General features: G+C 40.3%; 1 protein-coding gene across 2 annotated transcripts in view; it reads right to left on the bottom strand.

Moving 5' to 3' along the window:
- Nucleotides 1-2,547: 2,547 nt before the first annotated feature.
- lhpp (phospholysine phosphohistidine inorganic pyrophosphate phosphatase) overlaps nucleotides 2,548-14,516 on the bottom strand; it is a 35,439-nt gene continuing 23,470 nt past the window's right edge. For both annotated transcript variants that reach the window (XM_028963771.1, XM_028963764.1), the window contains exon 7: nucleotides 2,548-3,558. In XM_028963771.1, coding sequence (XP_028819604.1) covers nucleotides 3,465-3,558 — 94 coding nt within the window. In that variant the 3' untranslated portion in view covers nucleotides 2,548-3,464. The remainder of the gene's footprint in view (nucleotides 3,559-14,516) is intronic.

Here is a 14,516-nt window from a genome sequence, read left to right as displayed (position 1 = left end):
ATCCCCCCCTCCATACAGAGCGAGTGTGTCGCCTCCATAAACAGTGGGTCACTGCTGCTACTCTTAACTCTTCCAGCTGTAAGTAAACGGGCAGAGTCTGGTCAGGTGTCCCCCACATTTCCTGTGGAACAGGAAATAGTCCTGCAGGGCGCAGACAATTCTTTGGTTGTGCCAAGCACAGTGATGCAGGTGTGCAGCAGAAAAAAATCGAAACAAGGCCAAACACGTGTGTGTGTGTGTGTGTGTGTGTGTGTGTGTGTGTGTGTATGTTTGCTCTGAAAGCGTGCACACAGGGCAGGGGATTCAGTGGGGAGGCTGGGGCTTGTTATGATGGGCGTAATGGAGTGCTCTGTTATCTCATCTGAAAGAGGAACACACCCCTCCTTGTGTGGAGCACGCTCACACTTCCTGTTGGGTCCCACAGGTGTCAGTCATCTGTGCTCTGGTCTACACAATGCAGTGTTCCGAACCCAAATTTCCCCCAATGTTTACTAAAAAAACGACACATTGATCTTAAGAGGATTCTTAAAATGCAATTTTTTTTGCTTATTTATGCGGTTGCTAAATCAATTTTGGGGGGTTTAGTCATTTCATACAGATTTGTGTTACATTTTTTTGTGTCAGCAGTTATGCACACTATTTTCAACCTGGCACCAAGCGCAGTGCTACATGCTTAGCATGGGGCCTTGTTCTCTAGTGTAAGGTCAATTGCAAATAAAGCAAGAAAGAACCGCTTAGTAGTTCGTAGTAGAAGAGAAAGTATCCTTATTCTGTCACACAGGACGTGATCTTTACTGATGTTTTTGAAATTTGAGGAGCTTGGTGACAGCCCTCCAGACTTAATTTCCTCATTGTGGATCAGCTTAACCCCCGTCCATCAACACGTCACATCCACTTATGTCATGAAAGAGAAATCTAGACCTTACACTAGAAAACTAACTCCACACTTGCCACATAATTTTATTTTCATTTATGTTTCTGCGTTTTTTTCAGTATTATTCCCCACAACACAATTAATGGCGTATGTTTCACATTTGAACCAGAATCATTTGTCTGAAGTGTAGTTTTTTCACCTTTTTTAATGAACGCATTTGGTTATTAAATTACGTCAGCTTAACCTGGAAGGTGACCTCAGCACCCTACCTCCATCAAACTGTGTGTCTGTCAACCTTTCCTTTCCTCCTGCCCAAAGGCCAAAGGAAAACAAAGCTGTCTCACTGCTAATGGCGTGATGCTTTTCGGCAGCAGGGTAAAGTCTTGTTGAAGTCAATTTTGTCTGTTTCAGAAGCATCAGAAAGAAGTATCAGAGGTTTGCTACATACTCTCTGTATGTTGTCTGAAATTCTTTACATTTTTACAGTGCCTCCGCAAAGTATTTACAGCGCATTACATTTTGTTATGTTACAGCTTTATTCCAAAATAAATTATTAATAAATTCATTTAATTCTTTTTTTTTTCTTCAGAATTCTACACACAAAACCCCATAATGACAGCATTACTTAATGATAGCATTACTTGAGGTTTTGGAAAATTTATTAAAAACAAAAAACCATAGAAAATCACATTTACATAAATGTTCACAGCCTTTGCTCAATACTTTGTTGATGCACCTTCTGAATATGATGCCACTAGCTTGGCACATCTATACTTTGCCAGTTTCACCCATTCCTCTTTGCCTCACCTCTCAAACTCCATTAGGATGGAGTTTGCTTCAATCTAGGGATGATATTGGCCTGGGTGTGCCTGGTTTCCTCCAAATATGATGCCTGGCATTCACATCAAAGATCAGAGAATTTTGTTTCTCATGGTCTGAGAGTCCTTCAGGTGGTCTGCCACGTGCCTTTTAGTAAGGAGTTGCTTCTGTCTGGCCACTCTACCATACAGGCCTAATTGGTGGATTGTTGTCGAGATGGTTGTCCTTCTAGAAGGTTCTCCTCTGTCCACAGAGGACCTCTGGAGCTCTGACAGAGTGACCATCGGGTTCTTGGTCAAATCCCTGACTAAGGCCCCTTCCTTCCTCGCTCAGTTTAGAGTCCTGGTGGTTTTGAACTTCTGCCACTTACGGCTGATGGAGGCCATTGTGCTCATTGGGAACTTCAAAGCAGCAGAAATGTTTCTGTAACCTTCGCCACAATTGTGCCTCGAGACAATTCTGTCTCAGAGGTCTACAGACAATTCTTTTGACTTCATGCTTGCTTTGTGCTCTGACATGAACTGTCAACTGTGGAACCTTATATAGACAAGTGCGTGCCTTTCCAAATCGTTTTTCCACAGGTGGACTCCAATTAATCTGCAGGAACATCTCAAGGATGATCAGGGGAAACAGGATGCACCTGAGCCCAAGTTTGAGCTTGATAACGAAACGTGGAAAAAGTGATGCGCTGTGAATACTTTCCAGATGCACTGTACATAAGAAGTTCACATAGAGTCAGTGGGTCCTGACCCAGTTCTCTGGTCCTTACTGAGGGTTAGACTATAAAATGTTATAATTGTATTAGTTCACTTTATTTATATGACTAATTAAACAACAAATAACAACAGTAAGCAAATATGTAATAGATTTTATTAATCATTCAAAACTAATTTCACTGGGCACTATTTTCAAACTGGGGCTAACCACAGTCTGGGCTTGTTAGTAAGTGCAATGACAAAAAAGGTAGATAAAACAAGGAAAAATATGTTTGTGCATGTGACAAATTGATAGTTGTGAGTTTAAGCAATGCAGAAGGCAGAAGTATTATGCGTGTGAGCTGTCAATCAACAGACTCCTCCCATTTAAACCATCTTCTGGCCTTCCGAAATAATTACACATCAAATAATGACAGTCTGTTTCTGTTCATCAGGATACAGAAAACTACCACACATTTATTTTATATGTATTTACGTAAATCTTGATGATGCAGTTGATATTACGTTGCTGAACAAGCCCTATTCTTAGTGTCTGTTTTTTAAATAGTGCCCATTAACACAGTACAGCTTTCTGAACACAAACTGAACTAAAACACACACCTATTGTAACAACTGGTGCCTACTTTAAAAAAGTGATGTTCATTAAGTTCTATCAAATCTACTTTTTTTACCTTAAGTCAGTACCAGTTTATGAGGATGAGATGAACATTGCTTTTACAGCCTCATAAATGCATATTCTAATTACTTACACAATTAGTCAGGGCTACCGAGGTAAAGTGTTTATTGGACAGTAACAGTAGCAGGGAGTGTGGTGTAATGTTAGCAATTTGTTAGCACAACAATTTTCAAATCAATTTGCTTCACTTCTGTGCTTTCCCTTTCAGTTACAGCTAGTTTCAGATCAGCAAAGGATCACAGGTCTTCACAGCACTAAAAGCTAATTTATTCATTCATCTACTGTTAATAGTTAACAGTAACTGTGCTGTATGCTGATCTAGGATCAGTATTTGTTCAATCTTATATATTAATTCAATATTATTATACCCTTTGAGTCACTAGGCCCTGTGCTTTAGGATGGCATCCACTGCTGCGGCCAAATTGTCCACGTAGCCGTCGGCAGTCACTGTGGGATGCCTCTCATCACTTGGCCTGTGGGAATGCAAGAGAACATGAAGGTCTATTATGTTATATCAAAACCTTTTGCTTTTCTCATCCCTTGATAGGATGACAGGACCACATGTGTCACCATAACTAAATGTTAAAAATGAAAAAGTACACATACAAACCATTTTTAATCTTATGTTTTAATAATAAAACGTGTGTGTGTGTGTATATATAAATATTTATATATAAGTAATTCATTTAAAAATCCAATTTCAAAACCAAACAAAATACTAGCTTTAATAGCTTCTTTTCCTTTATTGATTAGCCTCTCATCTGGCGTTTTCTTTATTCTGGCACTTGATACATAAAAATGTTAAAGGATAATTTATGTAAATAAAACTGATAACATGTTTAGATTTACATTTATGGCATTCGACAGAAATGGTTTTCCAGAGTGCTTTCATGCTATGATCAATGAAGTAATCAATTCTGGTTCACTAGGACCCAAACTATGAATACAAATCATTTTATTTGCTCGGTTTTTCTTACATACGTCAGACTAAAAGAAAGTTACAAGTTAGTCTACATATCCTCTAAAGAGGATCCTCTTAAGATGTGCTGACCACGAGGGGAAGTTCATTCAGGTCCAAGACAGAGAAAAGTCCAGACAAAAAAAAAAAGTGTCTTCCTTGTACCTTCAGTGGTGGAGGGACCAGGTGCGCAGCACTGGAGGGTTGGGGGGTGCGAGGTGTAGTGTGAGGTGTAATAAGGGCTGTAAAGTAGGCTTGTGCTACCCCATGTTTAGCTTTGTAGGCCAGCATCAGTATTTTGAATCTAATGCGGGCAGCTACTAGGAGCCAGTGGAGGGAACGTAGCAGATGGGCGGTGTGGGAGAATTTGGGGTTTTAGATGATGATTGGGTTTTAGATGATGGGTTGCCATCCAAGATGAAATGTCAGTTAGACATGCAGAGATTTTGGAAGTGGCATGTACATCTGAGTGAGGAAAAAAGAAGACAAACTGTGTGTCGTCAGCATAGCACTAGTAGGGTAACCCTTCAGGGTGTACAGGAGTCTCGTGGTGGAGTCTTGTGGTTAACTGTATCAAATGTTGCAGAGAGGTTGAGTAGAATAAGAACAGATGAGTTTTGCTGATCTGGCCACATGTAGCTTCTCAAAAACAGCCAAAAAGGGCCATCTCAGTAGAATGACCTGTTCTGAAGCCAGACTGGTTGGGATCCAGGTTGTGTTGAGTCGAAATCATAGCTGATTGTAGACATAACGCTCAAAGAAATGAGAGAAGAGACACTGCTCGGTAGTAGGATCGGTAGGGGAATCCTGTCTGATAAAATAACTTACATTTACATTTATGGCATTTGGACAGATGCCCTTACGCAGAGGAAATTACAGTGTACTTTCATGTAACCATCAATGAAGTAATCAGTTCTGATTCACTAGGACTTAAACCAAGAATACAATTATTTCATCATTTCACATTTTACTCTGTTGTAGTTAAGTCAGACTATAAGAAAACAACAAGTTAATCCTCTATAAAGAAGACTACTTGAAAAAGATAATTGAAACAAAGAAAACTTAGAAATGCATCTTTGAATTGAGCATTTAATTAAATCAAATGTTTTTTTTAAAATGACACCTGTCAACGTGGCATATTGTTAAGAGGTGTCACATCCAAACCTGGAAACCAGATGCTACACATCATGACCCACTAAACAGCAAGTGTTGCTGCAGTTGCAAAGTGAGCTGTGGGCGTTTCCATTGAACATTTCTCACTTCACAACTTCACAGGTCAATGGAAATATATCTTGATAATTATGATGTGTGAAAAAAACAAATACTGGTGCTTTGTACTGTATGCAGTTTTAAACAAGTTTCTGTAAAAGTACCAAAAAAAGTGGTCACCGGGTAACTTGCTGCAGAATATTCCTGTAAACACACTTGCTGGATGCTGAAGGTCACACTGACACACCTCCATGACAGGTGTCTCGTGCTAAAGCCTCTGTCATAACAGCCCAAAAACGGTTGCAGTATTTTGCAGAGTTATAAACCGCAAACCTGTGCCCAGTCATATCTAAAGACTGGCAGAACAAGCAAAGAAGTACACAGGAAGGGCTGCAACAAGCATCACTCAACCCTTCTGATGTAACAGCAAAAGCCCAGATAAACAAGCTAGGGAGGGACGTGCTGATACCATCGTCTGCGTCCATCACACCAACAACGGTGGAGGGGAGGGAAGGAGGGTTGATCATTCATCACCTTGACCTCAAAAAAGGAGCAGCAGATAGCTGTATATTTTATGATTGTGAATGCGGAGACTAAATGGGCCAGTATTTATAAGAACCACTTAAGCCAGCACTTGTGCATGGAACCTGCGACAAGTATCCATTTCACCTGGGTAATGTCATGATGCGGAAAATTTCCAGACACTGTCAGCAACTTTAATCATAACAGGTACAGTCTTTTATGAGAAATATTGAATCTCTCCAGCTGCTGCAGGTCCTCTCTAACCTTCTCTGCAAGACATTTACACCAGTAGACGTAGGACCCAAGCCCCCAGGATTGCCAAATACACATCCCATCCCAACAACAGCCTGGTTCATCTTCTGAAACCAGGCAAGAAAATAAGAAGCATCATGGCTGAGAGACTCAGGAAGAGGCCATAAGGCTTCAAGAAATGCCACCACAAGTCACATCCTGACCTTAATAAAAGTGAAGTTATTGTCATTGTGAAACAAAGCACAGCACACGGTGCACACAACAAAAGGTGTCCCTCCGCCCGGGGAGCAGTGTGTGGGACGGGTGCTTTGCTCGGTGACACCTCACTGGCACCTTGCCGTTCAGAATTTGAACCGGCAACCTTCTGATTACAGCTCCAATTTCCTTGCCCACTAGGCCAACCACTGCCACTGACCTGAACACACCCTGATGTTCTACACCCCGCATTCATCAGCAGTTGTTCACACTGGACATGGCTAATCACTGCATAATGCACCTTTTAGCCTTCTGATTGCACGTTGCGGATTGCACATTATGATCTTCTATCTCATTTTATTTTACCTCTATATCTAATACACAGTGCTGTATGCATTTAATGTTCATGTTGAACATTGATTTCTTTCACTTTACTTAAGCACATGATTTTAAGTGGATCTAAAGTTAAAGCTACACAGTTTTAGATACATTTCACTTTTTTGTTGTACCCTGTATAACTATGTATGTGACAAAAAAACTGAACAGTTGCCAGAACAAAGGTTGCTTCATTCTTTATTCAAGAGCAAATGTGCAATGATATGCTCATCTGTGCTCATCTAGTCAACACAATTTAAGGACACAAAAGGACAATTAAAACAACAGGTCAAGAATTGGACTGTCACAAATGTTCAGTATACCGGCCCTTTTTTTTTGTAATTGGTGACTGGCAGTAGATTGTCAATCACCAATCGCTGTGAGAACATTGTCAAAGACTCTCACCGACTGCAAACAAACATCTAGCTGGCCGCAGAAAAACTACACTGAAAAAAATTCATTGGATTTTACTTAAACGAATAATCGACATTGGTTCATTTGATTTAAGATGTCCTAATGCTTTTGCATTATTTAAAAAAAAACTTTTTTTAAAGTAACAAATGGTTTTATAAAGTTGATCAAATGTAATTTGGCATTGAATCACATTATTCTTACATGATCAAATCATTTTTTTACAGTGATGCATTTTGATGGAAGTGTTAAATATTAAGATGAATTCATGTGATTAATTTAAAATCAACTTAAAAAGGGAACCTTTCCTTCAAATTAATGTACATGTTGATGGAAAATTTCACAGCATCTATGAGGTTTTGCTGACATGGCATATGTACTGGTCTGTGTGTGTGTGTGTGTTCAGTGCTCTCTCGCTCTTTGATGGACACTGATATCTCTGTGTAATCAGCTGGAAGAGGAGAGGTAGAGGGGCCTGGCTCTATGCCCAATGAGACAGGGGCACAGGTCCAATCAGAGCAGCCCCCTCCAGCCTCCCCCTCCTCACATTCATCTGGCCTCAGATGGGACTGAAGCTTTTTAATGAACTGAGCCAGGGGCCTTTAATGTGTGTGTTTGTTTTTGTGCCACAGTTCTTAGTAAGCTGGTTGTGTTTTTGTGCTGCAGGCGCCTGCGTCATAGCCTTCAGTGAATGTGTGTGTGTGTGTGTGTGTGTGTGTAGTGTGTGTAGACAGGCTTTGTCCTCTTCCAGTTGTGTGGTAGAGGGAAACATCAGTCATGCTCTCTACTAGGCTGGGTCATAATATGCATTTCAAAAAGGAGAGACAGGGAGAGAAAGAAAGTGATGAAACCAAGACAAGGAAAGAGAAAGAAAGAATGGGAGGTGAGGAAAGAAAAGAGATCAGAAAGAATTTAGATAATGAGGAGTAGTGAATGTTCAGGCTACGTGGAGTGATGACCACCCCCTTCCTTGGCATTAGGCCACACACATCTGTGCGAACACTACATATGTGAGAATGTTTGGTTTGAACCGAACATCACACCTCTATTAAGGCAGTGTCACTACACCACCTGTCTGATAGTGAACATACAAATCGTCATACAGTCGTCAGGTGACTAGCTTTTAGAGACTACAAGGGTGTGGTTTAAAATCATGACATTGCTTAGCATGTTACTTTATTGTCCCAGAATTATTTAAAATGGTCAACTGCCTCAGAAAGACAACTGCCCCATCAAAACCATGATTTGGTTCTCAGTTTGCACTGTGTTACAGCCTTATTCTTGAATTGCGGATTAACATTTGCAATTTAGAGTTAGGGTGTGTCAATTCATCAAAGAAAGTATAATCATTGTGATTTTCCCTGATTATTAATTCATGAAAAATACCACACAATAATTGCATATAATATGGACATTTTAAGTATAATAATATAACAACCTCAATAACTTTTTCAAATTGGAGCCAGAAAAATGGCTCCAATTTGAAAACTTTAAGTCAACATATGCAAATTATTAACCACTAAATATCTTAGCCAAGGGGCTTCAGATTTTGAAATGCTACTCTAATTTTACAAACTGATTAACAGCACTGGTGTGGGTGGCAAGTAAATATACATTTAAGCATCAAAAATATTACACAAATTTTAATGTTACAATGAAAACAATAATTTTCAAATGTCAAACTACAATAGAACAAACAACACGTGAACATATAATACACCTAAATTATTATTTACTTTCCAAAGCCACAAGGAGACGCAATGTAAGGATGAAAGTGCCGCATTTGGCTCCAGAGCCATGGGTTGCAGACCCCTGCACTATACAAACACAAAGTCCAAGATTAGCAATTCAGCTACTGAATACAGTGCTGAAGAGTTCTTTCTTTCTTTCTTTCTTTCAGCTCTTTCCTAGCACAGTTTAGTTATGTATGCATGCATGTGTTTGTGTGTTCATTTAGCCTCCTCTTGCTCCCATGAATAATTGAAGCGTAACCAAGTCGATGTGACCATGCAAAATTCAACACAAACTGTCTAGTGTTACGCTAACGGCTAGAAGGTCGCCCAGGTCGCTGCAATATCAATGCAGGGGAACAGATAGGGCCCAACCATCTCCCCCTCTGAGAGTGCCCTCGCTGAGACCAGCATCGTAAATGCCCCTGGACAATAAGGCTTTGTCCGTCCCAAAGATGAGGGCCAATTCGGCCGGTCAGGGATCTTCTTCGGTAGTGTGGATGCTAATGACGAGGTGTGGGCGTCTTTTTTTTCATAGTGCAGGCCAGGCGATGTGCCCCCTAAGGTCCAATGACATGGCCTTGTTCTGCGCAACAAGGGTCAGCTCTCCCCTTTCCGGATGTTCCAGAACTACAGTGGTCTGGTGTCAGTGCTGACGGACTGTGATACTTTGGCGTCAGCACTGAGCACTTTTCTCAGAATCCCAAGCAAAGGTCACATATGACACGTCATGTAATGGAATTCATGAATATCCTAACTGGTGTGTCTGTATATGTAAGCAGAGCCATTGTATATATCTGCATCTCCATTATTATGACATTCAGAGTATTTGTAGCAATTTGGCTATACATGTAAAATTGATAAAAACAAACACATGCAAAAAAAATGCTTTCATATGAGCAAGTGTATATTTATGAACATATGTGAGTTAAACCAGATGTGTTTGTTTAGGGGGGCTACCAGTTGGCAACTAAGGCAAGTTTTTCCATATCAGTCCCTTAACGTTGTGTTTATCTCCTTAAGCCTGTTACACTGTCCATATTACGTCATTTCTTTTTTCTAACAGTTGTAGTAACTTTGACATGGCTGTGACTCTGGGGAGGTGCTCTAGCTCTGTGTGCCAGTGCGGAGTTTCATGGCTATGTTATGGTCCTAATTCCTGATCGTGTACACCTCATGTCCTGTTTATAAATGTAATATCAGTGCGTCTAGTTGGCGTCAGGCCATTGTTTGTCTGTGCCCTGTCTTGTAAGATGTGCTTTTATAATAAGTAAAAGCCCTGTAAAGATAAAGATGAGTGAGTAAGTCCTTCTTACATGCCCTGTCCCTCTTGCTATGACAGAATGACCCGACCATCGCTGGACGCAGCCGACTTCCCCCTGACACCAGCTCTCGACAACAGCGAAGATGGCAGGAACTTGCGTGGCAGGACCTTGATGGCCCAAAAATCGACTGAGTGTTGAAGGAGACATGTCATAAGGCAAATCAATTTTATATTTTCTAAGCTTATTCATATTGTAGGAACAATTTGAAGATGATTAACCTCACTAGGCTAAATCCATGATTCATTAATATCAGAGAATTTTTTTTTTTTTAAAAAAGGAGAACACCTCTACCACAAAGTGCAGAATTTAGCTCCATAAGCAGATCTGCTAATTCTGATCCCATACACAAAAATGCAAAACACATATTAGAAATGTGTTCGCCAAATTATTTAGAGGTTACCAGTAAATGCATTTATTTGATCTGCACTATTTTAACGACCTTTAACTATGGATTTAAGGATGACTAGTCATTTTCAATGATATTTAAGGCCTTAATTTTCAAAAATCCAATCTGAAACTTTTTAAGGATTTGCAGATACAATGCATAGATCATAGTGCATAGGTGCTCCAGAATAATCTTCTAAATGCAAATTAGAGCAACCATCATAATGTCACATTCTTCTCATATTTGTAGATGTTATAATGGTCAGATTTAGATTTATTTCTAGTGAGAAAAAAAAGAGACTGGGAGGCACATGCCACATAAGAAATGCTGTTGTGTGCAATGAAGAAATTATATTTATTTATACAAATAGGAGGTAACCATATACTGAAGTGCTGTTCATGAAATATGTATTATTGTGTCAAAATCATGTATTACAGAAATTTTTCAAAATTAAGTCCACTGAAGAAAAGCAGGATCTTTTTATTCCCCTCAATTCCTCTCTGGTTTCTTTGCGCCGCTCCAAGTACTGCACATTAGCTGAACTGCCGACTCTAAATTGAGTGAATGGTCTGTGCACCCTGCTGGCCCCTTGCCCTACGTGAGTCCCCACCCTGTGCCCAATGACCCGAGATGGGCTCCGGCATCCGTGACCTTGCTGTCTAAGAAGATTATTAATATTTGTGATGTCCCCCTGCTGTGAATAAATGTGAAAATGAATGCCACTTCTGTACAGAATGCCTCTTAAAGTTTAATTAAGAGCCATGGATGAACATTCACATAACGTGTAAGTTCAGAAAATGGCACATATGTTTGAAATGTTTTAGAGAATGGGTTAGAGAATGGCCAATTTTTCTGGAACGTGGCTGATATTGTAAACAAAACTGCAGTTTTACTATTTACCATACAGACCCAGAAACATTACTTATATTCTCTGTGTTATGAAAAAAACAATATTTAAGCATTACTTTTAGAATTTTTGAAACCGTGATAGTAACCAGTTACAGTGTAAGCAGACAGAATGCTGACAGAGGTGTGGGAATATCAGAGATTATATCAAGATGATCATATTTCAAGATGGGTAACGTATAATAATGGTTTCTGTTTGGGGTAATTCCTGTTCTGGCACATGCAGAGTTATTTACCATGACAAAAGAGGGGTGTAGCAGGATGTGAGTGTACAAGTGTGATTCTGTGTACGTGCATCCTTAATCATGATTTGTGAGAGTGGAGCGGTATGTGTGTGTCATGGTCATTGTGAGTGATGAACGCTGAACTGACCACAGGGTTAAATGCATTATGGCCTTTAATCACTCTTCTCAATGTCACTTTCTCACACACACACACACACACACACACACACACACACACACACACACACACACACACACACACACACGAGTTAGGCTAGGCCTCCCTCCTCCTCCAACCTGTCTGTCTCTCTGTCCTTTTCAACCTCTGGCCAGAGGAATGGCCACACACACACTTTTCCCTCACCCTCCTGTTGTGAGATTAGGAGGCCTTTCTCTCTCATGCAGAACGTAGTGAAATATGACCCAAAGAACACCAACAGAACCACCCTCCCAACCCCCATTAATCCAGGAGGTCACTGATCCTCTCATCTGGCTTCCCATTGCGCAGCTTTAAAATCAGTGTGCCCATCCCAGGTCACCACTGGACTTCACGAGGAACCACTTTGGCTCCCGTCTCAGAGAGAAATAAAGAAAGCAAGATCCTCCAGATCAGGGGGGAGTCCCCGTGACGAACTTGTGGGGGCGTTGGAAAAGTTTGCCTCTTGCGGCTCAGGAACCGAGGTATGCATAGCCAAAACACACGGCCCAGGCTCAGGCCGAGCATGAGACACAAGGTCTTTGTGTGGCAAACGCTGACACTCCACGACCGTAAATCCTGTTAACGCTGCAGGGCCACTGCGGACAGAATGCATTAATGCAAGAGCAAGTACACCGTTTGGGTGAGGGTGATTTAGCAGAAACCATCTGTGTTGCATAAACACAACTCTCCATTCCTTAATCAATTTAAATAGTTTATAATGATGAACATACATGTAATTTTAGTACACACTACAACAATATAAGACACAGAAAAGAGAAAAGACCTTCTCTTTCCTTATGTTACATGTTATTCAGCACGGGCTATGAACCCTTTCTTGTGAGAGTACTGAGTGTGTGTGTTGGCTATCTTGGTCATTGGTGTGAAATGTGAGAATTTGAAGATCCAGGAAAAAATATAGTTTAATGATGGATTAGGAATAAGAGAAGCTAGAATGTTTTTAGTGTGGTTTATAGAACAAAAGTGAACATCAGGAAGAGCCTGATTGTTGTAGCCCTGGTGTGTTACGTCCAGTATGTCTTCAGGAATTACAGAAATAAATACAGCATTAACCCCAGATATGACCCAGTCCCCATAAACTGGTGCATTATACAGAAAATTTTAGTAGCTGTTTTCAGCATTATTTTATTCAGCATTAATTAGTGACATTTAAACTGCATTTTTGACACCATCCATTTTCTTTTTGACCCCAAGTAAATGAATTTTGAGAACTTCTGCTTAATAGTTATCTGCATCCTAGAGAGGAGGAACTACCCTCCCAGCACTTTGTATAGGTGTGTAATTATCTCTGTGATGAACTTTAATGATGTTTATGGAAATCATGAACACAATCTTATAATGATGTTATAATCATGGCAGAACCACCTTCACTAACAAAACCAATCCAAAAATATGCAATTCAAGCATGTTTGGCAGACCAGTGAATTGGACATTTTGGGTTTTGGGTAATGCGTGACATGACCAGTTTCTGCCTCATTGACATTGCATAGAAACATCAGATATCTGAGATATCAGACTATCTCCAATGAACTAGGCTGTTCTCTGGCAAAACTGATATAATATTGGCATTTGTGTGATTCAAATGTCATATCAAATATTGCCATATCAATTCAATTCATTATTATTTTGGCTAGATGCATGTAAAAACTGGAAACCTTTTTTTAATTCTTTGCATTGTATTATTGTACACACAGACAGGTAACAAAAGTGGAAAAAAAATCCAAAATAATCACTCATTTTGGGTTCCTCTGGGTCTGTTCGCTTAGACCTAGTTTTAAAGTATGCATGTGTCTGTGTGTGTCTGTGTGTGAGTTGATATGAATATTCTGGCTTCAATAGCAGCATTGTACTATCATTAAGTGTAATTTAGTATTGTCACGACAAAAAAAAAAAAAAAAAAAAAGAAACATCAGAAGGGGGATCAAACCAGTCCTCGTGTGACGTGTTCATGTGACCATCACAGGGCAGCACTGGCCTTCCTCACTGCAGCTGCTATTAAGGAATTGGGTTTCACGCAGTTGCATAACCTCTTCATCTTAACTAGGAATGTGAAACGTCCTGTTAAAACCGCCATCTGTCACCTCACTATCACCAAAAGAGTGAAAAACTTGTCTGAGCTTCAATGACCAGACCACACCTTATCTTCACTTAACTCCTGTATCTGAGCCAATGTGGTGCTGCTTTAAAGAGAAAAACAAGCTGTGCCTGCCTAGCGCCTAGTGGCCCTTATCGTCCTCGCGGTGTTTAGAGAAGGTCTTAGCAGCGAGGCCACCGAGGCTGACTGTACACAGAGCACTGCTTGCTGCGTTTGTCAGCAGTCTGCTAACTGTGCTCCAGGGTGTGTGTGTGTGTGTGAGCTGCTGAGTCACCGTCACAGCCAGATACTATCCCTCTTGCTCTCAGAAAGCACTTTTCGCCTTTTTTGTTTTGGCACCTTTCAAAGGCCTTCTTTTGATCTATTCGCCATCCTCTTCCTTTTTTGCTTAGTGCAACACAATGTAAACAAGACAGAATGGGAATAAAGTCACAGGGCAGCTTTACTATGGGCTATGTCTGGTGAGTCAGATGACATGTTTGCTTGACCTCAGGAGGTCTATGAGTATCAAAGTTAACTACACATTAACTATAAACTTTAATGAAAGGATAAAAAATTGAAACATCAATGTATCACAAGTGCAGTTGTGCGAAGATGTGCATCTTAATGTGAAATTTTCTTTTGAAT

This window comes from Denticeps clupeoides, chromosome 2 (genome assembly GCF_900700375.1).
Source record: "Denticeps clupeoides chromosome 2, fDenClu1.1, whole genome shotgun sequence".
Taxonomy (NCBI): Eukaryota; Metazoa; Chordata; class Actinopteri; order Clupeiformes; family Denticipitidae; genus Denticeps; species Denticeps clupeoides.
This window is presented reverse-complemented; position numbering and strand designations above follow the sequence as displayed.